Raw genomic sequence first — 22,633 nt, 5'->3', positions numbered from 1 at the left:
GCCTTAGCCGCCGCTGTGTCCTCTCTCGTGGGCCACCTCACTCCCCTCCTCTGGGAAGGTGCTCCCTCTGCCCCCACCAACTGAGGGGGGATGGGTCTGTACCCACCGAACTGAGCCCCTGGGGGACGGGAGCTGCGTCCGATTCACCCCTGCTTCCCTGAGCCTGGAACCGAATACAGAAGGGAGTAAGGGAGGGAGGCAGGGAGGGAGGCAGCTTCCGTGGCTCAGGAGGGCCCCACGGGGGTCCCCGCCCTGGCGCCTCTCCGACACTGCCCTCACCGCGGTCTGTCACCGTCAGCCGGTGTGTCTGGCCCACCGAAGCCCCTTGTCTGGCACACAGTAGGTGCGCGGGCGGTTTTCTGACCAAGGGGGGGGGCTCAGAGTCGGGGTTGGTGTGAAAATGGAGCTGTACGTGACCTTCCGCGGCCGCCGCTGGGTCAGAGGCACGAGGCGTGCTCAGCTTGGGTGGGATCTGTGCCTTTGTGGTCTCTCCACCCCTTCTGCTGCACCTGCTTATTCTCAGCGATGGCGATGAGACCAGCCGAGGGTGTGAAGGTGCAGGGTGGGGCCTGAGCCCCACAGGGGCCGCCTGACCCGCCCCCCCAGGCCAGTGGCACGTGCCCAGTGCTGCAGGGCCCCTGGGAGTCGGGGAGGCTGGCGGTGGGGGCCTGGGAGGGGCCGGAAGCTGGGGGTGACCTTGGGCAAGTCACTGTGTCTTCTGAGCCTCCGTTTCTGCACGTGAAAGGGAACAGCGGTCGTGAGCACTCGGGGCTCCTGAGTCAAGTCGGGGCTGCGTGACCCAGGGCAGGGGTCATGCCAGGAATGCCGTCATCACTCTGTGATCTCTCCCCTTGCTCCGCAGATGTTTGCGGAACGTCTTTTAAAGCTTGAAGAGGCTGGAATTTCAGAAGTTGGTCTATCGCTATAAATTAAAATTAAATTCCACGAAAATGACAGTAAGGGGGCTGCCGTCCGTGTCTGTGGGCTGGGTTGGCATGTCCCCGGACGTCTCCTACGTGTGTCCCCTTCTGCCCACGGTGGACCTCGTGTCCACCTCGGGCCCCCAGCCCCGGAGGAGGCAGTACTGGGTAGGCCGGCCCCACCTTGGCCTGGCCGGAGCTCGCCAGCTGCAGGGGGCGGTCCCAGTGGTGGGGGAGGCCCCGGGACCCCGAGGCAAGGAAGCTCCCACGGGTCTGCCGCTGCCACTGCTGAGCCAGGTCCTCAGCGGGGAGTCCCAGGCCGCACTGTGTCCCCTTCGCCGTGAGGCCGCGTGTGGGGGTGATCTGTCCTTGCCCCAGCCTCCTGCTCCACTCTCCCTCCTTGAGCCCTCGACACTTAGGGGGACTCCGGGACACCCACCTTCTGCCCCGGGGACAGGCTTGGGCGCACTTGGGTCTTTGGCCAAGGGCTGGGGGTCACGGCCAAAGGCGACCTTCCTTTTCGCCCCGGGCCCGCAGCGAGGACCCACGTGATGCGCTCCCTCTGTGGCCCCCGTCGGTCCACACGCCGTGTCCTGGCCCCCAGGCGTGCGCAGGGACGGCGTGAGAGCCTTCTCTTGAGCCCGGCCCGACGCTCTGTCCTGACACAAGGCCGAGCCCCGGTCCCCCAGCCTTGTTCACGCTGTCTTCCGGCAGCCCGCCGACCGGGGGCGGCACTCGGCCCCCTCCCCGCTCCTTCCGGTGGTCCCGAAGAACCTGAGACCCGGAGACCTGAAATCAAAATAGCCCTCCATCCCGTTGGGCCCCGCTGCTGGGTGCAGCCTCGTTATCCTGGCTCGTTAACGTGAGGACGCGACGCTCGGCCACGCGCCTCTGAAGTCGCGCAGCAGGCGGGCGGATGAGAAATGCTAATGTCCGGTGATTAGAACGTGGTCGGATGGTGCGTGCAGCCTCGCGGTGCCCGTCGGGGCTGGGTTTTGGGTTTCGGGTGTGGAAATAATTAAGCCGACGGGAGGCTTAAGAGCAGGCCTGCCCGGGTCGGACCCTCTTGCCGAGAGCAGGGGCGAATGATTTCCTGCTGATCTGAACACTCCGTGCCCGGCACGGGTTGGCGGAGTTTTAAGCACATCTGCGTTTTACCTTGACTGTTCCCTTTGACGCGTGGGGAAGCGGAGGCTCTGGGCGAGGGGGCCCCCCACCCCCCCAACCCCCCCCCCCACCCGGTAACCGCGGCTGTCATTTTCTTGAGGACGAGGGCCTGATCTTCACATCTTTGTCCCCACCGCCTAAAGGTGGGCTTGCTGGGGTTTTCAGCAAGGTCAGTCTCCTGCTTAAAGACCCCGGGGCCCCAGCAGGTCTCCGTGGCTCCTTGTTCGCCTCACTTGTTCCCCTGACCCCTCCCCGCCTCTCCTCCCTCAGTTCCCTGCCTCCACTTGTACCCCTTGTGGCCCATCTCGAGCCCCTGCGCTCCTCACGTGTCCCCAGCTCTCTGTCCGCCCCGCACGGGGTGGCCTCCGGGGCCCTGGGACCCACTCCCCCCCACCCAGCCTCCCCAGCCTCGGCCCCCTCTGCATCTCTGCCCGTCCCCTGTGTCCCTGTCATCTTCTGGTGTCCTGGGCATCCCCACTCCGTGCCCCCCACCTGTGAGATCCTGTCCCAGCGTCTCCGTCATCTTCCCCTTGGGGCCCCACGGAGTACTGTGCCCCGGCCCCGTGTGAGCCCCTCTCTCGGGATTTTCGACTAGAGCCTCCTTGGAGGTCTCGGGGAAGGCAGGTCGCGGCAGGTGCCTCGTGCACGCAGCCCGGAGCCACAGTGGGGTTTGGGGAAGCCCTCGGCCTCTGCGGCTTTAAGTACTTTCCATGCTTCTCAGAGAGGTGGGATCAGACTCGTCAAAACCCTGCTGGTAACTGACGAGGCTGGCGAGGCTGTCGTGTGTTCCTACGAGAACAGCCCCGACAGATTCCCTGTGACATGTTCCTGATTCCATTTGATGACACCTCGCCTTTTGGGCCGTAACTGACATAACCACAAACACGATTCCAGTCCGAACGCAGCGAGTTAGCCGTAAAGTCTCGAAATCCAGGGGCAGAGGGAGGGGTCTGCACCCCAGCTGCCCCCACTTTTCCTTGCTGTCTGGGGGGTTGGCATTGCAGCCTTTGCATTTTTTTTTAATTTTTTTTCAATGTTTATTTATTTTTGGGGGGACAGAGAGAGACAGAGCATGAACGGGGGAGGGGCAGAGAGAGAGGGAGACACAGAATCGGAAACAGGCTCCAGGCTCTGAGCCATCAGCCCAGAGCCCGACGCGGGGCTCGAACTCCCGGACCGCGAGATCGTGACCTGGCTGAAGTCGGACGCTTCACCGACTGGGCCACCCAGGCGCCCCAACAGCCCTTGCATTTTGTAAACACGTATAGCTTTTTCCTTTGAAATATATTTACGGCAAAAAAGGGCGCCTGGGTGGCCCAGTCGGTTGAGCGTCCGACTTCAGCTCAGGTCACAATCTCGCGGTCCGTGGGTTCGAGCCCCCGCGTCGGGCTCTGTGCCGACAGCTCGGAACCTGGAGCCTGCTTCTGATTCTGTGTCTCCCTCTCTCTGTGCCCCTTCCCCGCTTGCACTCTGTGTCTCTCTCTCTCTCTCAAGAATAAACAAACATTAAAATATATATATATTTACGTACCTTGAACTTCACAGATCTTAGCCGTACCGTGTGACGAGTTTTGACACCTGTATACGCTCGAGTAACTGATCCCCCCAGAACGTTCTCACCACCTCAGAAAGCTGCCCCGTGTACCTGCCCGGTGAGGCTCCCCCAGGGCAGCCCCCTCTTCTGATTTCCCCCACCCGACGAGCCCGCCAGCTCCTGGGCTTCGTGTCAGTGGGACTAAGTGCTCAGCGAGTAGCCTGTCTTGCTTTGTTCATTCGGCCCCATTTTGAGGCTCCCCGTCCCACATTCACCAGCTGACGGACATTTGGGTGGTTCCCACGTTCCAGCGGTTATGAACAAAGCTCGGAGCATCTGTGTGCACATCGTTTTGGGGACGCGTTCTCATTTCTCGTGTCAATACCTAGGAGGGAAACTGCCAGCTCCTAGGGCACAGGTGCGTGTTCGAGTTTGCAAGGAATCGCCGAGCTCTTTCCCAGAGGGGTGGCCGCACCTCCCAGTCCCCAGCAGCGGTCTGTGACGGCCCCGGCCGTTCCGGCACACTCGGCTGGCCTCCCGGCCCCGTGCCTCGGTGCCTGGGTCCCCTGTGCACCTGTGCTCACACCGGGCGCCCGCCCCGGTGTGGACACTCCCCTTGCTGCTCCCCCTTACTCCCTGGAACTTGGTCTTTCTTGTGTCTGTCACTTGTCTCCAGTCCTTCCATAGAGAAGTATGGTTTTTATTCTGAGTGAGTCTTCCTTCTTGTTACCATGGAGCACAGGGTCGAGGCCGTTCTTCCTCTTGCTTTCTCGTTAGAAGCGGACGTCCGCGGCTTTTGTCTTGAAATTGCAACGTCCCGTAGAAGAGCTCCATCCAACGGAAGTATAAAGGGAGCCACGTGCGTAACCTCACATCTTGGAAGCCTCGTAACCAGTATATCCAAAACCTTATCACTGCAACACGTAACTAACCTCTCCAAATATTCGCGAGCTGTTTTATTCACGCTAAGTCTGTGAAGTCCCGTGTGTGCCTTACGCTGACAGCAAATCTTCGGTGGCACCAGCCACATTTCACGTGCTCACCGGCATCGAGTGCCTGGCTGCCCACAACTCAGAGGTGGCTCTGGAGCCGTGGAGAACTGAGTTCGGATCCCGGCTCTGCCTCTGACGCGCTGTGCGATTTGAACAAGCCACTCTGCCTCTCTGAGCCTTAAGCTTCCTTCCCCGTGAAATGGGGCTTCAGCTCCAGGTTGTGGCGGACAAGCTGTGCCAGTGGAGACTGTCCCTGTCGTTGCTCGTCTCTGGGGTTTCTTGGCAGGATGTCTCAGGGGCCTGGGGTGCCACCCTGGGAGGGTTGTGGGGGGAGAAGGGAGCGCGTGAGTATTGAGAAGTGGGGGCCACGGCCTGGAGCGGCGCTTGGCACAGCAGCGTCCTCTGCAAGAGAGCAGCCTCGAAGTGGGTGGGCTGCTAGAACCTTCCCTGCCCTGGAAGCCCAGCAGCGCCCCTGCCCTTGGTCTGGACCCCGCTGGGCGGGGCCCTCCAGGGGCGCATGGGGCGGGGGTGCATCCCAGCTGTGGAGACACAGCATCTTGCTTCCTCAGGACGCCCCCTAGAGGTGTTCTCCACTATATTTCGCCTACAAGGACTTTTTTCCCCTCCCCTAGTACACGGAACTCAAACTCTAAAACTTATTTTCAACACTTTATTCGTTTCCATGCCGAATCTTCTAAAAATACCCTGGCAGAGAGAGCAGGATGTTGAGCGTCTCCCCGGGGCAGCGGGCTGTGGGCACACCGTCACCATGCACGGCATGGCCGGTGGCCGCGTCCAGCTCAGAGCAGGCTCTGCGTGAGGCCCGGGGGGGCGGGGCCGCCCCTTCCAGAGCTGAAGGTCTTGCGTTCCTAATCTCGCCGATCCCTCACCCCCCTGTGAAGCCGATGTCGGCGACCCCGCGTCCCCGTCTTGTAGAGAAGCCGAGGCTCTGGTGGCGAGGTGGCCTCACCAAAGTCCCAGCTGCCTGAGACCATGTTGCCCTCGGGGAGCCACCGTTGTTTCAGGGACTCCGAGGCTCCAGGTGTGTGTCCCCTGCTTCCCTTTGGACTGTCAGAGCAAACCAGTGTGGACCAGTTAATTGTCCCTGTTTTACAAAGGAGACAGCCTGAGGTCCGGCGAGTTTGCACAAAGCTGTGCAAGAAGTGACAGCGCGTCCACGGCAGGGCTGGGATTTGACTCCAGGTCTTTCGGCCGCTTCCCTGCAGCTCCCAGCGAGGCACCTCGGGCGCGTGTGGGGGCAGGAGTGACAGCTGGATGGGTCACCGCGACCCCTTGGAACCGTCAGCGGCAGCCTACACGTGTGGACGTGTGGTTGGCGTGGCATTTTTAGAAGCTCTGCTCTAAACGTGGCAAGAGTGGACGCTGTGTTCGAGTGTGTGTTTAACGGGGCTTCGACGCTTCCAAGGTTCCGGGAGTTTCCCCAAGTGCAGCGGGCGCTGCCCCCCCCCCCCCCCCCCCCCCCCCGAGGCATTAGGCTGCAGGTACGTGGCTCCCAGCCCGAGGTCTCCCTGGGACTCTCGAGGGGAGGATGACAGCCCCGGGGTGGCAACGTGAAGCAGCCCGGGGATGGCCCCAGGGTCCTGCAGTCTCTGAGCAAGACCACAACCGGATGGGGAGGACGGCTTCTCTTTCCACGCTGGAGAAGTCGTCCCAGGGAAGCACTCTGATTGGTCTGCTGGGTCACATGCCCGCCCTCTAGACCAATAACAGATCCCGGATAATCCGGTGCTGTGATTGGCCCGGTTGAGTCATGTGGCCCAGCCCGCGCCCCCCCCCCCCACCCCCCCCACCCAGTGGGCGAGCGTCCTCCTGTAGCCCATGCTCTTGTTGAGTGAAGGCTGAAAAAGGGCTGCTGGCCTGGCACGGGAGCCAGGGAGGGCATTCCAGGCAGGGGCCCCGGTGTGCACCAACACACGCGTGTGGGAGGGCGTGGACGCACGAAGTGTCCCCGGGTCTGCTGGCCCCTTGTCACCCTGCTTCCCAGGGAGGGGGCTAGGCGGCGGTGTTTCCAGACCACCGCCCTTGGGGACGTGGGCGGAGCCTGGCCAGGGTGAATCCAGGAGGGACATGCATGTCAGAGGAAAGGCCCCCCAAAGTCTGCTCAGCCGTTCACCCAGGGGTGAAGGGGGGAGCCACTGAAGAAAGCAAATTGACGATTCTCCTGGGGCACCTGGGTGGCTCAGTCGGCTGACTGTCTGACTCTTGGTTTCTGCTCAAGTCGTGATCTCACAGTTCATGAGTTCGAGCCCAGCTTCGGGCTCTGCGCTGACAGCCTGCTTGGGATTCTCTCCCTCTCTCTCTGCCCCTATGCTGCTAGCACATGCTCTCTCTCTCAAAATAAATAAGTCAACTTAAAAAAAAAAAATACCTCTCCCGGCACGGCATTGAGTTCTTGGGCCTCAGCTTTCTTGTCTGGAAAATGGGCAGCCCTCTGCGCCTCACAGAATGGCGGGAGGATTGGCCGAGGTGGTGTATGCAAAGCACCGGGTAGGTGCGGTGCCTGGCGGCCGGTGGGTGAGCAGTAACCTTCTTACGGTCTCGCTGGACTAGAGCGGGCGTCAGGCTCCCACGGGCAGACGGGAAACATTTGCTGTTGGGCCCCTTCTCTTTCTCTTTTTGGGTCAGTATCACCTGCTCCAGGGCTCAGTTTCCCCACCTGTAAAACGGGAAGCCTGGAGAGATTCTGCGGGGGCGCATCCGGCAGCTCACGACCGTCAGCAACTGTTCGTGTTCTTAGAAGGCCGGCCTGAGACGTCTGCCCCGTTCGGCTCTCTAAGCAGCTGCCGGGCCGCCATCCTGGGGGGCGTAAAGGTTGGTCTGAGGGGCACGGGAGTGCTCAGAGATGCTCTGGCCCCGTCCTGTTTCCTGTAGAGTCGCAGGGGATGCTACTGCCTCCGAGAAATGCCCTTTAGGCTGAACGGTCCCTGGAGGGAATGGCGTGAGAGGGTCTCTGTCCCCGCCAAGCCATGCTGAGTGTCCCTCTGTGCCTGTGGCTGCAGCCACCTAACAGACCTGGTCCCCTCCCCCTGAGAGGATGATGGATCTTCTTCCCCGGGATGTGGGGAGGCCGGAGGTGGGTTCTGGGTGGGCTTCCTCCGGCATCTGTGCCGCACCTGCTACGGCCGGCCTCGCTCCTGTCTTTTTACCCTGACCTGGGGGCGCATCTCAGCGAGGCTGGGGCGCCTCCCAGGACGTGACCTCGTGGAGCCTGCTCAGGGTGCGGTGGGTCTGGCATCCGGAAACGTGTCGGGGAAAGAGTGAGGATCAGACAGGGTGTTCTCTCCTGCGGGGGGAGCGCGCGGGCGCGGCACGGGCCTGGAGATGCCACGGTGGGCGCTATCAGAGCAGGTGACGTGTGGAATGCCCTTGGCCAGGCCTTCACCACGCCCACCACACCCCCTGCCCTAGGCCTGGGCGGTCAGTGTCGAGTTCAAAAGATGTCTTCCAGTGATCTGGTTGACCACCCCCCTAGACAGCGGTGACCCCGTCACAGAGATGGGGAAACTGAGTCAGGAGATGAGGTCACTCCGAGGTGAAGGCAGCACCACCTTGTTTCTCTTTGGCCCAAGAGACCTTGGGACCCTCCCCTCCTCCCACACGGGGCCACGTGCAGAAGAGTGACCCCTGTAATCCCTACCATGGCCGTCACCGCCCAGGTCCCAGAGTGCTGCCACCAATCGAGTGTCACAGGCCCCTCGGGTCCTGCTCCAGACAGGCTGGTGCTGGGACATACCTCTGGGAGGGAAGGGGTTCGTCTTGTGCCTTTATCAAGCGCCTCCTGTGTGCCAGGCATTGTCTTCCGCAGACCCCCTGCATGGCTGAGATGGCCGTGCTGAGCCCTCGGGGGACACTGAGCCCCTCTCTGTGTGTCCTCCCTTCCTCCCCACGACCAGGTCTCATCCTGCAGGACAGAGTCAGGAGGAAGAGAGGGAGGGGTAGGCCAGGGTGGTGGGAAGAGAAGGGTCCCCTCCCAGGGTGCCCCCCAGGTCCCCTCCCAGCCGTCTCCCTCAGGCCACCGCCTGGGGCAGGTCACTTCCTCTCCCTGCGTTTTGAACATCCACACATCCATCGGAGTCCTGGTACTCGTCTTCCAGAATGGTGGCGACCAGCTAGACACAGAGGTGCTTTATCAACGACGAACAACGCTCCCACGCCCTCCCCTGCTGGCAGGAACCTCCCATCCGCCTCCGTCTGTGCTGGCCGAGTGGGGGCCGAGTGGGGGGGGGGCCCGCTCACCGGCCGGCACCTTCAGATCTGAGTTCACATCCAGGCCCCGCACCTGCTGAGAGCCTGTACCCTCACAGCCCGGGTGGGAACCTTGACTTGCTTACATCTGTCCACACGGTACGCTGCTCCCCCAGCTAGAACCCTTGTGGGGATGCCCGGCCCTCCCCTGAGGGGTGCTCAGGAGCCCCCCGTCGAGTTGCTGGAAGGTTCTGCCTCTTCGTCTGGGTGGTGGTTATTTGGGCTGAGCTCTGCGCCTTTCGCTGTAAATAAATCGTGTCTCCGTTTCACGCGGGGGGGGGCCCTTTCGGAAGCCGAGAGTGTCTGGGTCACTGCCCACGGGAGGCTCGGCGGAGGCGCTCTGTCAGCGGGCTTCCCAGGGCTCCGTGCAGATGTGCGTCCCCTAAATTAGATTCTGGGGCAAATTAGATTCCGGGGCATCGGAGGTGGCAAGATGATGAGGCTGAGGCCAGGAGGAGTGCGCGGCCGCCGACCACACGTGGAAATTAGATTTATCTTCCCAAGGTCCGCGGGTCGGTGGGGAGAGCCGGGAGAAGCCCTCCCGTGGATCGCACAACTCGGCCGTTGTGATTTGTTTGAAGACGTGGACCTGGCAGGGCCGCCTCCACATCCGAGGGCCCAGAGAGCTGCTCCGGGCCTCCCGCCAAGGGGCAGACACAGATACTTCAAGTCCCAGATAGCAGGGGCCCCGAGGCGAGGGCGACAGGTGGCCTGTGGGGAGCAAGGCCTGGGGACAGGCAGGTACCACCCCTGCCGTGTTTTCCTCTGGCCTCGGGCCCCTGTGTCCCTGCCCGGGCAGCCTCGGAGACAAGCCGGCGGCCTTCCCGGCAGGCAAGGGGCTCCGGCCACAGCATCTTCGCTGTGGCCCGGCCCCTCCTTGAGAGGACCCCTGCAGAGCGGGGGAGGCAGCCTGCTCTCGGGCCTTCTAGCCAGGGGCCACCATCCCTGGGGACAGGGGTACCTGGAGGGCCGGGCAGGGGTGCCAGCTGGCTTCTGCCCTCCGTAGTCCAGTGCCGTCTCAGAAATGGCACTTCTTCCCCAGTTTCGTTGATGTGATACGGCTGCTTTAGCTGCTCTCCCCGACGCCCCTCTCCACTACCCCCTCAACTGCAGAAAGGGCACAGCCCCCCGTCTTCAGTCCACCAGGCCATTTAGAGCGTGTGTTTCCTACTAAATAGCATAAAATTACACCCTTTCAAGTTAATGAAAGCACTTGGCGACGCTGGGGCTGCTGGGGCGGGGGGTGGGGTGGGGGGGTAAATGTCAGCGCAGAGAAGCCGCCTGTGTTCTCTGGGGCTTGCTGATTACGAGCGGCCTCCCCTGGAAGGACCTCTGCATTGGTTAAGTGGCCCCGGGCAGCCTGCCTCCGCTGGCCCACTCGGTCAGGGTCACCGGGACCTGGCTGGGCGGGAGCCGCCTGTGCGGGGGGCCGTGCCGTTTCCCGCGCTGTGCACTCGGGAAATGGGTTTGCGTTGCAAACCCTGTGGTGCTTGGAGAAGCCGGTTTCGGGAGACGGTTCTTGTGTTAAAGCCCCAGTGCCACAGTCTCCTGAGAGTCCCCTTGGACGTGCCCCCCTCTCCCGGGAGCTGCTCTCAGTGGGGACCACCTGCCAGCCCCCGGGGGCGAGCAGGACGCCCAGGGCAGGGCCGGCAGGTGTGGGTGCCCGTGGGCAGGAAGAGCCTGAGGACAAGGCCGGTCCTGGGCTGGGCGCCACCGTGGGATGCTCAGAAGCCCCGCCCCCTCGGGAAGCAGCCAGCCAGCCATCCCTCGTGTCAGAGGAGGCCAGAACCCACTTCCTGCTGGCCCCAGAGGGCTCCCTGGCTTACAGTCCACACCTTACCCCCCGGCCTCAGATCTGGCGTCCACACAGAAGCCCCCTTCCTGCCCTGCTACACCATCCAAGAGCCTACGGTGGCTGACGGCTCCCCATCTCCCACAGGGCGTGGCCACGCTCTTGGGTGTGGCATTCAAGGCCCTACCTGGCTGTCTACTTCACCATACCCACCTTTGGCTTTGTGGTTCGGCCCCCAGTGCTCCGAGCTCCTGGTGCCCTCGCCCCTCCCTCCCCCCCCCCCCCCCCATCCCTCCTACTTACCACGCACTTACCTGGCTGCCCCCTTGATCGATTCTGGTGCATCTCTCAGGGCCCGGCTCGGACACCACTCCTCCAGGGTGCCTCCCCCCTTCCCCTCTGCAGAGCCCTTTCTGCCTTTTTTTACGCTCAGTTTTTAATTACATGTACGCAAGGGTGCTGTGATAAGCCTGCTTGTGCTCTCTGCCCGAAGGAATCAGTGGGCACTTCGTCACATTCGCGCTGATCGTCTTTTGAAGAAGTAAGATGCGCAGAAGAAGCAGGTGCCCTCGGGACTCCCCCTCGCCGTCCCCCTCTCCCCCCACCGCCGGGGGCACCCACGATCGTGCGTCGGTTTTGCACGTTTACTCGGCGTCAGCAAACCAGGCCGTCCCGTGGTGCTTACTCTACGTGAACGTAGCGGGTGGCGGGCGCCGCGCGTGGGTTTCACCCAAGGGCCTGTCTCTGCGGTGACGCGTCTACATCCGGCTTGTGGCTCTGGCTGCCGGGAGCCAGAGAACGTCCCCCGTCGGAGGGACGTTGTGATGGGTCCGTCCCCTGCCGGTGGGACAGTCCCTTTTCCCCGAGGCAGGTGCTGTGGTGCAACACGTGTGTCCCGGGCACGTGGGCACGTGTGGCCCTGGGGGGTGTGTCCAGAAGGGGAGCCGCGGACCTGGCCCTGCCTGTGTTCACTCTGTCGGGCAACCCCGTGGCCGTCGTCCCCACGCCGGCCTCTCCCTCTCTTCCCTGTCTCCGTGCCGCCTTGGTCCTTGACACACATTCGTGACGGGAGGAGCCACTGGAAGGACCCAGGCGCCAGCAGCTCTGGGCCAGGTGGGAGGGACGCTTGTCCCACTCCTGGCGATGGGAACGAAAGTGTCTGCCGGTCGGCCGAGCCCCCCCGGTAGGGACACGGGCGTGGTGGACACAGGGACTCCCGGGACACGGCGGCGGGAGCAAAAGCAGGCGCGTGTTTCCCCGGGCTTTCGCACGAACCTCCAGTGGCCCCCGCTGGCCCCGCGTGGACGGGCTCGGGTTAGCGGGAGCCGGCGTGGGGGCCCCGGGCCGGGTGGGCGGTGGTGGCCGGGCTGGGCGGGAGCAGGCCGGCCGCACGTGGAGTGAGCCCGGGGCCCGTCCCCGGCGGCCAGGGTTCACCTGCGAGCCACAAGCTGGTTTCGCACAACAGCCAAAGTGGTGCTTGTGGTAGAGTACTGTGTATCGGCACTTACTGGTGTTGGGGCTCGCTTGCGTTTGGCCTGCGTCCCAGCCGGCCTCTGAGAAGGCAAGGGACCTCAGAGCTCCAGAAGCCACACAGCCGCGCGGCTCGAGTGGAGGGATGCGAACCGAGGCCACCTTCCCTGGGGCTGCTGGGTGGTCCTGGGGGGCCCGGGGCTGCCGCCCCGCCGTCGTCGCCCAGCTCGGGGGGAGGCGGGAGCCAGGAGGGGTGCGGGATGTGGGAGCCCCGGCTCTGGGCAGCAAGTCCCGTCCCAGCCGCTGGAGAGGCCCGAGAAGCGGGGCCGCACGCTTCCCTGCTGTCCTCAAAGCTGCGCTCGGCACTCCGCGTCCCCTGCTGGACGGCACCCTCCCAGGCGAGGTCAGTGGAGGTCGCGGGGAGAGGCGGGTTCCTCCGGGGCAACCCGGCTCCTGTGTCCACAGTGCTGGCCGGAGCCCCGCCACCGAGGGCGGAGGGCAGGTCGCGGCTCTGCCACTCACTGTCCCGGGGCCCAGCAAGCCCACCCCCTCTGGGCCTGTCACCTCATATGGAACACATACGGTCAAGTAAGGGAGGGACAGGCGTGCACTTACAGAAACGTTTGTCTCTGTGTGAAGCGGCCTCCTTCTGTGAGGCCGCTGCTCCTGTGATGAATTCTGAGGTCCTTAAGGGCCACCTTCCGCTCCGGCCACTGACCACGCCAGGGGTACACAACACCCCCACGCACACACCAGCCAGGGCTCACACTGGATCTCCCTCCTCCTCCCTGTCCATCCTGTCCCTAAAGTGACCCGGGGGAGGGGCTCGCTGTGACCCCATGCCCGCCCCTTGTACCCTTCCTGCACCAAGGGAGAGGAAAGGGGAGGGCCTGGACGACTGGGTCCCACTGACTCGCGGCCTGTCCCGGGGGCCGCAGCCTGGGCGGGAGAGGCAGACGGCCACCGAGGCCCTGCACGCTGATGGAGCCTTCCTGTGATTGCCCTCTCCACCAGTTCTGGTGTTGTGGCCGCTGGGGTCCCTTCCTGCTGTCCGCGTGCAAGGCCCTTGCTGGTGGGCCGTGTGGAAGGCGCAGGCACACGCCTGCCTGAGGACGGTCCCCGGATGCGGTGGGAGGTATGACGGTCACTCTTCCCATCGTTGAGCGTCAGGGGCTGACCTTCGGGGTCAGACGGGCCGGAAGCTGGCAGGTCAGGGCAGGCCCTGGCTCGAGGTCCTGCATGGGAGTCGTTCTGTCCGGTCCTAGAGGTTGGCCAGTGCTCATGGCTGGGTTGCTGTCTGCTTCGGGAACACGTCCACCCACGTGACCTGGACGGGGCCACCTCAGGACCCCCTGGGTTCCGCCGAGAGGACAGCCCTGTGAGGTCTGGGGTCGTCCTGGACACAGGAACTGGACCCAGCACCCAGAGGTCACGGTCTGAGTGGGTGTGGAGAGCGGGCTCAGGCAGGGGTGAAGCTGGCCGTGGCCTGCCGCCTATGCAGGTGCCAGAGGGCAGGCCCACCTGATGGTGGACCCTGGTGGCCGTGCGTGCCGGCGTGCAGAAAGAGCCCCCCGTCCCTCGGCCGCTCCCCGAGGCCCTCCTGGTTTAATGACATCTGTCAGACACCCGCTCCGGCCAGGACCTGGGCTGGACTCCACACGGAGAGGGGCTTCAGCCCTGCCCCGCCCCACCTTGCCGAAGGGGCCCTCCTGTCCCGCCCCGCAGGGGAGCAGAGACCGGTTCTGGTCCCTCGGGTCAGAGGCTGGGGTGGGAGCAGCCGCGGTGAGGCCGGGCTCACGGACCCCGTTGCCAGCCAGATACCCCGTGGGTGCTCCGGGACGTTTGCCGGACGAATGAGGGAGAGAAGGGGGTCGCCGTGGGCAGGGGGCGTCTGGCAGTGCCCGGAGGTCTAGGGAGGCCACGACGGGGAGGAACCTTGGCCACCGCAGTGCACGAGCAGCAAGTCGGGATGAAAGCACCTCCACCCGGCGGGGGCGTGGCCCCGTGGCCTGGTCCCGTGGCTCGCCCTGGCCGGGGGTTTACTGAAAGCTCTGGTGTCTGCACTTGGGCACAGAAGAAAACACGGTGGGTGGGAACACAGGCGGGAAGCCCGAGAGGTGGTGGGTCTGGTTTCCTTCTCTTCTTCCTCGCGCTGCTGGGCACCAGGGTATTTTACTCTGATTTTGGGGGCAGGGAGAGGCAAGTCCGTACACCCCATCTGAGAGTCAGGGGGTGCCCAGGTTTGCCCAACAAGACAGGGGCCACTCCGGCGCGGGTACCTGGTCAGGCTGATGCCACGAGTCCCGTCCCTCCCCCGTTCCCGGCAGGCTGGCCGGCTCCGACCCTCCCCCTTTGCCCAGCGCTCACCGTGCGAGCCGGCCCCGCGGCGCCCGCTGCCTCCGACCCGCCCGCGCCCCGTGCAGTAGGCTCTGTTCCTGTGGCAGATGAGGGGACTGGGCCCCGGGAGCTGGGGGGCCCCACGCAGCTGCTGTCAGAGCCGGGCTGCCCCAGGGACTCCGCCGATGCAGGACAAATGTGAAGTTATCTTTGACTTTTATGGCCCTTTTTTTCCCTATTAAGATGCTTAGAGCTGTAAATGTAGTCCTAAAGAGCTCATTTATCCTGACGAAAGTGTGGCTATAAACTATCCAGTGCTCGTGACATAGCCGCTGAGATGATTGTTTCTGCTGGTACCGATAAATTCCGACGCGGAGCAGAAAGGTCAGCCCCTGCCAGATAAAATGTCTTTTCAGCTTGTTAATTAAAGCTTCATAAGGACATGGAAGAACGCACTCTGGGGGCGGAACTTAGAAACGGAGCAAACAGATGAGGCTTGCAGGGTGCCCGGAAGCCGGCCCCGCGCAGACGGGGAGTGGACGCTCGTGGCAGGTGACTTTGGTGTCCTGGGAGGCGACCCAGCGTTCCCAGAAGCGCGAGGTGGAGGGACCCGGCTCAGCAGCCCCGTTTGTAGCAGACTTCTCCTAAGAGCCCAGGACTTCAGGCTTTGACCCGGGGGTGGTCCCGTCTCTGGGTCTCCTCTCGATGCCCCGGCACAGAGGGACCCCGACACCCTGCGAGGTGCTCCTTAAAGCCCGGTCAGGCACCCCGAGCGAGCCCCAGGCAGCGGCCGCCGTGGGGCTGGGCTGCAGTCAGGCAGGGTTTTAGCTGGTGGGGTCAGCGGGTGAATGCTGTTCGTTCTGCGAGCTGGTGGCATCCGGGGGCTTGTCTGGGGGCGTCTTAGCCAGAAGGGGATTCCCAGGGGAAGTAGGCTGGCCCCTTGTTCCCTGGCTCCTGTCGGTGCTGGGCGTGCATTTGCCCAGAAGTTGTGCGGCCTCGGGATCTTCCGGTCGGCTCCCGTCTGTGCAGGAATCCCTGCTCCCAGGGGGCCACACAGCTTCGCTCACTGATGACACCAGGTGCCCGTGGGGGTCTCTGATGCAGAACCTGCTAGAGGGACAGGGCGGTTTCCTCTTGGCTTGTGGTCCCCAGGTTGGCAGAATCACCCGGAAGCTTGCTAATCAGATAGGGCACCGTGCCTGCCTCCACCTGTGCACGCCTGGGCCGGAGCGGGGCGGACGGGGGTGGTCGGGGTGGCGGGGTTGTATCCGGCTGGAGGCAGGCCCCACAGGTGGTGCGGATCGCCAGCAGGGCTGGGCCGGGGAGGGCAGAACCTTCCACACTCATCCCTTTGCAGAAGGCAGGGCAGACTCGTAAAATGTGGGCGTTGGGGGGCGCCTGGGGCGTTATCTTAGCACTGCTCCCCAAGCTGTTCTGGCCAGAGACCTGAGACGGCATTACGGGTTGAGACGCGTCCCCGAGAAGAGACCGCGTGTGTTTTTCATGCTGGCTGTGTTGCGCGTCCAGCCCTGTTCCGGCCAATGTCCACGGTGGATTTGCGGTTCAGTGTGCAGGGTGTGGCTCCCCACCGAGAGGCGGGCAGCCGGCTTGGACGACCTGAACCCACTTGGGGCAGGTGACCTATTCCAGAGGAGGGAGGAGCCGGCCCTCCATCAGCAGAAGCTGCGCTGGGGCTTGTGGGGCCTGAGACCCTCCGCTGTGTCATTTGGGGACAGATGAAACCAGCACCAGAATCGGGGCGGTGAACACATCCCCCCGCCCACAACCTGGAAACGTTTCCCGGTGCGTTTTGTAATCCCTTCCTCCCATCCCCCCCCCATCTCCGCGTGATCTGACCTGCTGCTTCGTTTTGGAGATTGGTTTGCTCTTTCTGGAATCTTACATAAATGGCATCGTACGACACGTCCTGCTTTCCTTTTTGGCGGGGGTGCCCGGCTCCTTCATTCAGCCAACATTTGGAGGTTCGTCCCGGCCGCGTGTACGAGTTGCTCATTCCTTTTGATCGCCGAGCGATGCCCCGTTGGGTGGAGACAGCGCAGGCTGTTCAGCTGTGGGCCTGGTGGCATTTAGGCTGTTCCCAAACGGGACGTCTGGAAGTCCCCGATCGGGGCGCCTCTGTGTTCGGGTGCCCTCTTCTCGCTGAGACCTCGCGTGGGGTAAGGGGCTAGCGGTCTCTCTGGGGCTCTTTTTACACGACGCTAATCCCACCGAGTTCATAAGGCTCCACCCTCCTGACTGAACACTTCCCAAAGTCCCCACCTCCTGACACCCCCACATCGAGAGCCTGGACTCGCAACATGTGATTTTGGGGGGACACGCACATTCAGTCCAGAGCAGTAAGTGTGCGTTTAAGTTTTTGAGGAACGGGCAGACTGTTTTCTGGGGTTACTGTGCCCTCTTACGTTCCCAGGAGCCGTGGGTCAGCTGCTGTCTGTCACCGCCACGTCCCGATCTGGTCCCTCCCCGAGGAGGCGGGAGGAGTCCCTCATTGGGGCTTTAGTGAGCACTTCCCGAATGACCGACGCTGTGTAGCATCTTCTTGGGGGCTCGTTTGCCGTCCACGCGTCTTTAGCGAAGTATCCGTTCGGATCTTGTGTTCGTTGTTTTCATCACGTTTTCTGATTAGCGTGTTTCGAGAGTTTTTTGGGTTTTTTTAATGTTTGTTTATTTTTGAGAGACAGAGTGAGCCGGGGAGGGGGGAGGGAGAGAGAGAGAGGGAGAGAGGGAGGGAGGGAGACACAGAATCCGAAGCAGCTCCAGGCTCTGATCTGTCAGCACAGAGCCCGACACGGGGCTCGAACCCACGAACCGGGAGATCATGACCTGAGCTGAAGTCAGACGCTCAACGGACCGAGCCACCCAGGCGCCCCTCAAGAGTTAGTCGAAGTCTGGACACCAGTCTTTTATCAGCCGACTTTTAAGTGTGTTTTTCCCAGTCTGGGGCTTTCTACTGTCTTCACAGGTCAGCTTCAGGAGTTTTTAAATTCTTTTTGTAGCCCAGTTTACTAATTCGTTCTCCTATGGATCATGCTTTTGGTGTTAAACGTATGACTCTTTGCCTACCCGAGGGTCCCAAAGATTTTCTCCTGCGGTTTTTTTTTCTAGATGCTTTGTATTTCTGGGCTTTACATTTAGGCTCTGCTGCATTTTGCTGTGGTTTTTAAAATATTGCGCCACGTATGGATTCAAGTTCATTTTTCTTGGTTTTTAGCGTACAGGTATCCATGGGAAAAACCTTACTTTTAAAAAAGCAGGTTGGGGGGGGTGTGGGTGGCTCGGTCGGTTAAACCTCAGACTTTGGCTCAGGTCCATGAGTTCCCAGCCCCCAGTCGGGTGAGCACAAGCCCTGCTTCGGGTGAGACCTGCTTCTCTCTCCCTCCCTTTCTCTCCCTCTCTGCCCCCACTGTGGGATATTCTCTCTCTCTCTCACCTTTTCTCTTTGCCCCTCACGCACTTGCGTCCCCCGCCCCCAAAATAAATAAATAAGTTGGGGCCTCACATTGGGTGAGATCCAGCCCTCTTCTCTCTCTCTCTCTCTCTCCCTCTCTCTGCCCCTCGCTCACTTGCCCCCCCCCCCAAAATAAGTAGAAAATAAATAAATAAATAAATAGATAGATAGATAAATAAATAAATAAATAAACGATTAAGAAGTCGAGGCGTCTGGGTGTTGCGGACGGTTAAGCATCTGACACTTAATTTCAGCTCGGGTCATGATCCCAGGGTCGTGGGGTCGAGCCCCATGTCGGGCTATGTGCTGACAGCTGGGAGCGTGTTTGGGGTTTTCTCTCTCTCTCTCTCTCTCTGGCTCTCTCTCTGCCCCTCCCTCTCTCTCTCTCTCTCTCTCTCTCAAAATAAATAAGTAACATTAGAAAAAAAAAAAAAAGAGGGGCGCCTGGGTGGCTCAGTCGGTCGGGCATCCGACTTTGGCTCAGGTCACGATCTCGCGGTCCGGGAGTTCGAGCCCCGCGTCGGGCTCTGTGCTGACCCGCTCAGAGCCTGGAGCCTGTTTCCGATTCTGTGTCTCCCTCTCTCTCTGCCCCTCCCCCGTTCATGCTCTGTCTCTCTCTGTCCCAAAAATAAAATAAATAAATAAATAAACACAAAAAGCTAAGGTGCCTCAGGGCTAATTATTTTCTGGACGATGCCGTCCTTTCTCTCGCTCTAGTTTCCAGAATTTCTTTTTCTTTTTTTTAATTTTGTTTTTAACGTTTATTTATTTTTGAGACAGAGACAGAGCATGAACGGGGGAGGGGCAGAGAGAGAGGGAGACACAGAATCGGAAGCAGGCTCCAGGCTCCAAGCCGTCCGCCCAGAGCCCGACGCGGGGCTCGAACCCGCGGACCGCGAGATGGTGACCTGGCTGAAGTCGGACGCTTAACCGACTGCGCTGCCCAGGCGCCCCTAGTTTCCAGAATTTCTTACACGATCAAGTTACCTCGGTGATCGTAAACTCCTGATGAAGGAAGGGAAGGGCGGGGTTTGCTGCCCCCTGCTCGGCCAGCCCGGCGGGAGCCACGCACCCGCCGGGTGGGCCTCGTGGTCTCAGCGCCGTGTCCCCGTGGTCCTGGCTCAGCGCCCCCTCCTGTCTTGCAGGCTTTGGGAACCATCACTGCAGTGCCTGTCACGGGTCCTCAGGTCAGCTCCTTGCAGAGGTTGGCCGGACAAGGAGCGGCCGTGCTACCTCAGGTAAGCAGCTCGCAGGTGGGCCCCGGAGAGTCTGTCTGTCCCCAGCCCCTCTGGTGCCGAGGACGTGCTCCCGTCCCTTCCCTCCCCTGCCTCTCCTGCCTGTGAGAGGAGGAGACGGACGTTCCGAGTAGACCCAGTGTCGACAGTGAGGAATTGCAGAATCCTTTTAGTGGGTCGTGACCAGGACTTTTTCTGTTTTCACGGAATCAACGAGGCTGGACTAGAATAGGACAGAACGTAGCAAGATGCACCGAAGGCATTGTTTCTCGAATCCCTTGTGTCGGGACCGGGTCGCGAGGTCACAGGCGTTTCGGTCACAGTTAAAGCAGCGCCAGAAACTCTGCCCAAGATGATTCATTCGGGGAGGCAGCGAGGTGCTCGGCTGGTCCGTGCCTGGGCTCCGCACTTTGGACAAGTCGCCTGGCCTCTCGACCCTCCTGGACCGAATCTCCTGTGCTGCAGAGGGGCTGGTGCAGGTGGCTCCTTGGTGGCCGTGGGGATGAATCGGACGGCACAGAGGCGTCCTGGTACGCAGCAGGTGCAGGCCAGCGGTTCACCGGTGCTCGGCTGTGTTGAGCGAGTGTTGTGTGCCCGGTGGCCCGCCAGGGCTGCTGGCCCCAGAGGGGAGGACGGCTCCCGCAAGTCATGAGCTCTGGGGTCCCCCGCATCCGTGTTCTCGGGCTTGGAGGCCCAGCCCCTGCAGCCTGGGCACGGCTCGCCCCCGTCCAGAGTTGGGATTACGTGGTGTGAGCTGGCCAGTGTGGACCAAACCCGGAGTGACCTGGGAGGAACGGGCGGCCCAGAACGGCCTCACTTGACCTGAACGGACATCGCAGCTGGGAGGCCCCCCGCCCCCAGCCCCCACCGCCGCCCACCCGGTCCACCCCCCACCCCAAGAGGATGGGGGTCCCCAGGCTGGCCCAAGGCAGGCGAGGACCAGAAGAAGGAAACTTCCCGAGGTTCTCACGTTCAGAATCGGTGTTTGTGCCGGGCTCTGCTCCTGACCCCGCGTGCCAAGGACGCAGCAGGACAGGATCACACGCCTGGGGGAGTCCCCCGATGGCGGGAGGGCCCAGCTGGCGGGGGAAGGGCAGGGCACTAGAAGGGAGGCCAGCCCCCTGGCGGGCCCTGGCGAGAAGCAGGTGGACGAGACGCCAGCTTGACTGAGGGGCACGCCGCACCGAGGTGACCTGCTCAAGGTCCCAGAGCCCTGTGGGAGCCACCCCGAACCCCTCCCTCCACGAGGGCATGGGTGGAGCCAACCCAGCCCGCCGCCAGCCCACGCCAACACCTGGCAGGCTCGTGGAGGTCCCGCGTGCACGTCCCTCTGCCCTAACGAGGCTGGAGCCTTGTTCTTCTCCCTGGGGAAGCCCCTTCCTCTCCAGGCCTCCATTTGCTCATCTGTAGGATAGGCCAACGTACCTGCTTCACAACGTGGTCACGGGGGGGGCGGGGGGGGCCAGTAAGGTAAGACAGGGCGGGCCCTCTTCCGCCTCCTCGTCCCTAAGAAGGTGGCCCTAGGGCAGATGTCACGGGGTTGGCGTGAGGCTCGTTTCTGGTCGCAGGGGAGCTGGCGACAGCTGACAGGACGCACACGTTGTGCCTTCTCCCCACCCCCAGCGCACGGATGAGGCGCGTGTCCGGCACCACACGGGTCCCGGAGGGGCAGGGCTGGCCCCGGACGAGCCGTCCAGAGCGCTGGCCGGAACCACGTCGTGGCTGCCCGCACCTGCTCTCACTCTGCGTGCGTGGGCCTCGCAGAGCGCGATGTGGCTCCCGGCCCGGTGGCTTCCGCAGGGGACACGGCGGCAGCCCCCACCCCGATCACGAAGCAGACTGAGCGGGGCCGGGAGCCCCCGGTGGCCCCTCCCAGTCCCCCCCACCCCCCCCCCACCCCCGCAACGACAGCGCCCTGTGGACTTCTGTCTTCCGGGAGAGCTCGCTGCTTTGCGGCTGGAGCCAGAGGGCACCCGACTGGCCCACGTGCAGCTTTCCCATCGCCCTCCTGGTTGTCACCGTTTTGGGTTGAGCCGGAAGGGGCTTGGGTCCGGAGCTGGGCCCCGCGGCCTCTCCACTGCTGTCCCCTCGCCTCTCACCCGGGAGGCCTCTGAGCCCGGCCGCGTCCGTGCCCGGGCTCCTCCCTTCCCGAGTCCCGGCTGTGTTCGGGGCCGCCCCTCCTCCGCGTCTGTCGTCACCCCGCCTGCCTGTGTGTCTGCCCCACCGTGCGACTGTCCTTCCCTCCCTCCCCAGGTTAGGCCAAAGACTCTGATTCCAGACAGCCTCCCCGTCACCCCAGGCCGGGACCGGCCCCCCAAGCAGCCCCCCACGTTCCAGAAGGCCACCGTGGTCAGCGTCAAGAACCCCAGCCCGGCCCTCCCCACCGCCAACAACACCGTGAGCCATGTGCCAACGCCCAGCAGCCAGCCCCAGGCCCTCGCCGAGTCCTCGGCCATCACCTCCCCCCTGAGCGGCGCCGGGGTGGCCTACGCCATCATCTCCACCGCCCCCAGCAATGCCACCGCCATCGCCCCCAGCACCGCCGTGTCTGTGGTCAGCGACAGCGTCATGGTCCAGCCCCTCCTCATCAGTGCCGACAAGAAGGTGGGTGTGTCGTGCCCGCAGGCGCGGGAGGCCCGGACGGAGCGGGCGGGTGGCTGGCGGAGTGACCACCTGCGGGCCCGGTGAACCAAGGGTGAACCAAGCGGGTGTGAACAGAGGCGCGAATGAGCCGTCAGGAGAGGGGTCAGTGCTCGAGCGCCTGGGGCACCCAGCGAGGGAGGGAGGGAGGGAGTCGGTGACGGAAGGGATGGTGGTGGGAACGAGGCACGAAGGGGAAGGGCTCCACACGTGAACGGGGCGGCACGGACGGGCGGGTGTGTGGCCGAAACGCGTGGCCGAATGCATCCGTATCGGTGGAAAAAGGATGATTGGGCAGCGAATGAGCGACTTCATTCACGGGAGTCATTAACTGGGCAGTGAGGTCTGTGCCCGGAGGAGGCCGGAGCTGTTGACGATGGGTCTCTGGCCGGTGTCGCTGGGTAGCCGAGGACCTTTGGGGACGCCAGGTGCCCGGAAGGAAAACCCGTGATGTCTTGGCAAGATTGAAAACCAAAACTCAGATCCTCTCTGTGTCCCTCTCCGAACTCCTTGGTGCTTGTGCGGCTCGAGGCCTCTGGGGCTGCGTGAAAGGCACCCCTTCTTCTAGGTGGCCCCCTTTCTTCTGTCCCCAGTTCGGGATCTGCCACAAGGCCCGTCTTGCTGATGGTCAGCGTCCCTCCTAATTCCCAGCCTGAGAGCTGGTGGCCCGCTTTCCTGCTCCTGTACGTGGTTGCACACGGTGTATTTCTGGGAGTATTGTGGTTCTGGGCCCTGCCACCCGCGGACGGTAGCCCCGGGGATCCTCGGTTAGGACAAGCCGTGGTCAGGTGGGGGAGACGTGGCCCTCAGG

The 22,633-nt window shown here is 62.9% G+C and overlaps 1 protein-coding gene across 1 annotated transcript in view; it reads left to right on the top strand.

Moving 5' to 3' along the window:
* The window catches only part of PHF21B (PHD finger protein 21B), a 90,998-nt gene that overhangs the window by 50,311 nt on the left and 18,054 nt on the right, over window positions 1–22,633 (top strand). Inside the window, exons 3-4 of the mRNA XM_043562874.1 lie at window positions 19,093–19,185; window positions 21,436–21,786. Coding sequence (XP_043418809.1) covers window positions 19,093–19,185; window positions 21,436–21,786 — 444 coding nt within the window. The remainder of the gene's footprint in view (window positions 1–19,092; window positions 19,186–21,435; window positions 21,787–22,633) is intronic.

The sequence above is a fragment of the Prionailurus bengalensis genome, chromosome B4, assembly GCF_016509475.1.
Source record: "Prionailurus bengalensis isolate Pbe53 chromosome B4, Fcat_Pben_1.1_paternal_pri, whole genome shotgun sequence".
Lineage (NCBI taxonomy): Eukaryota > Metazoa > Chordata > Mammalia > Carnivora > Felidae > Prionailurus > Prionailurus bengalensis.
This window is presented reverse-complemented; position numbering and strand designations above follow the sequence as displayed.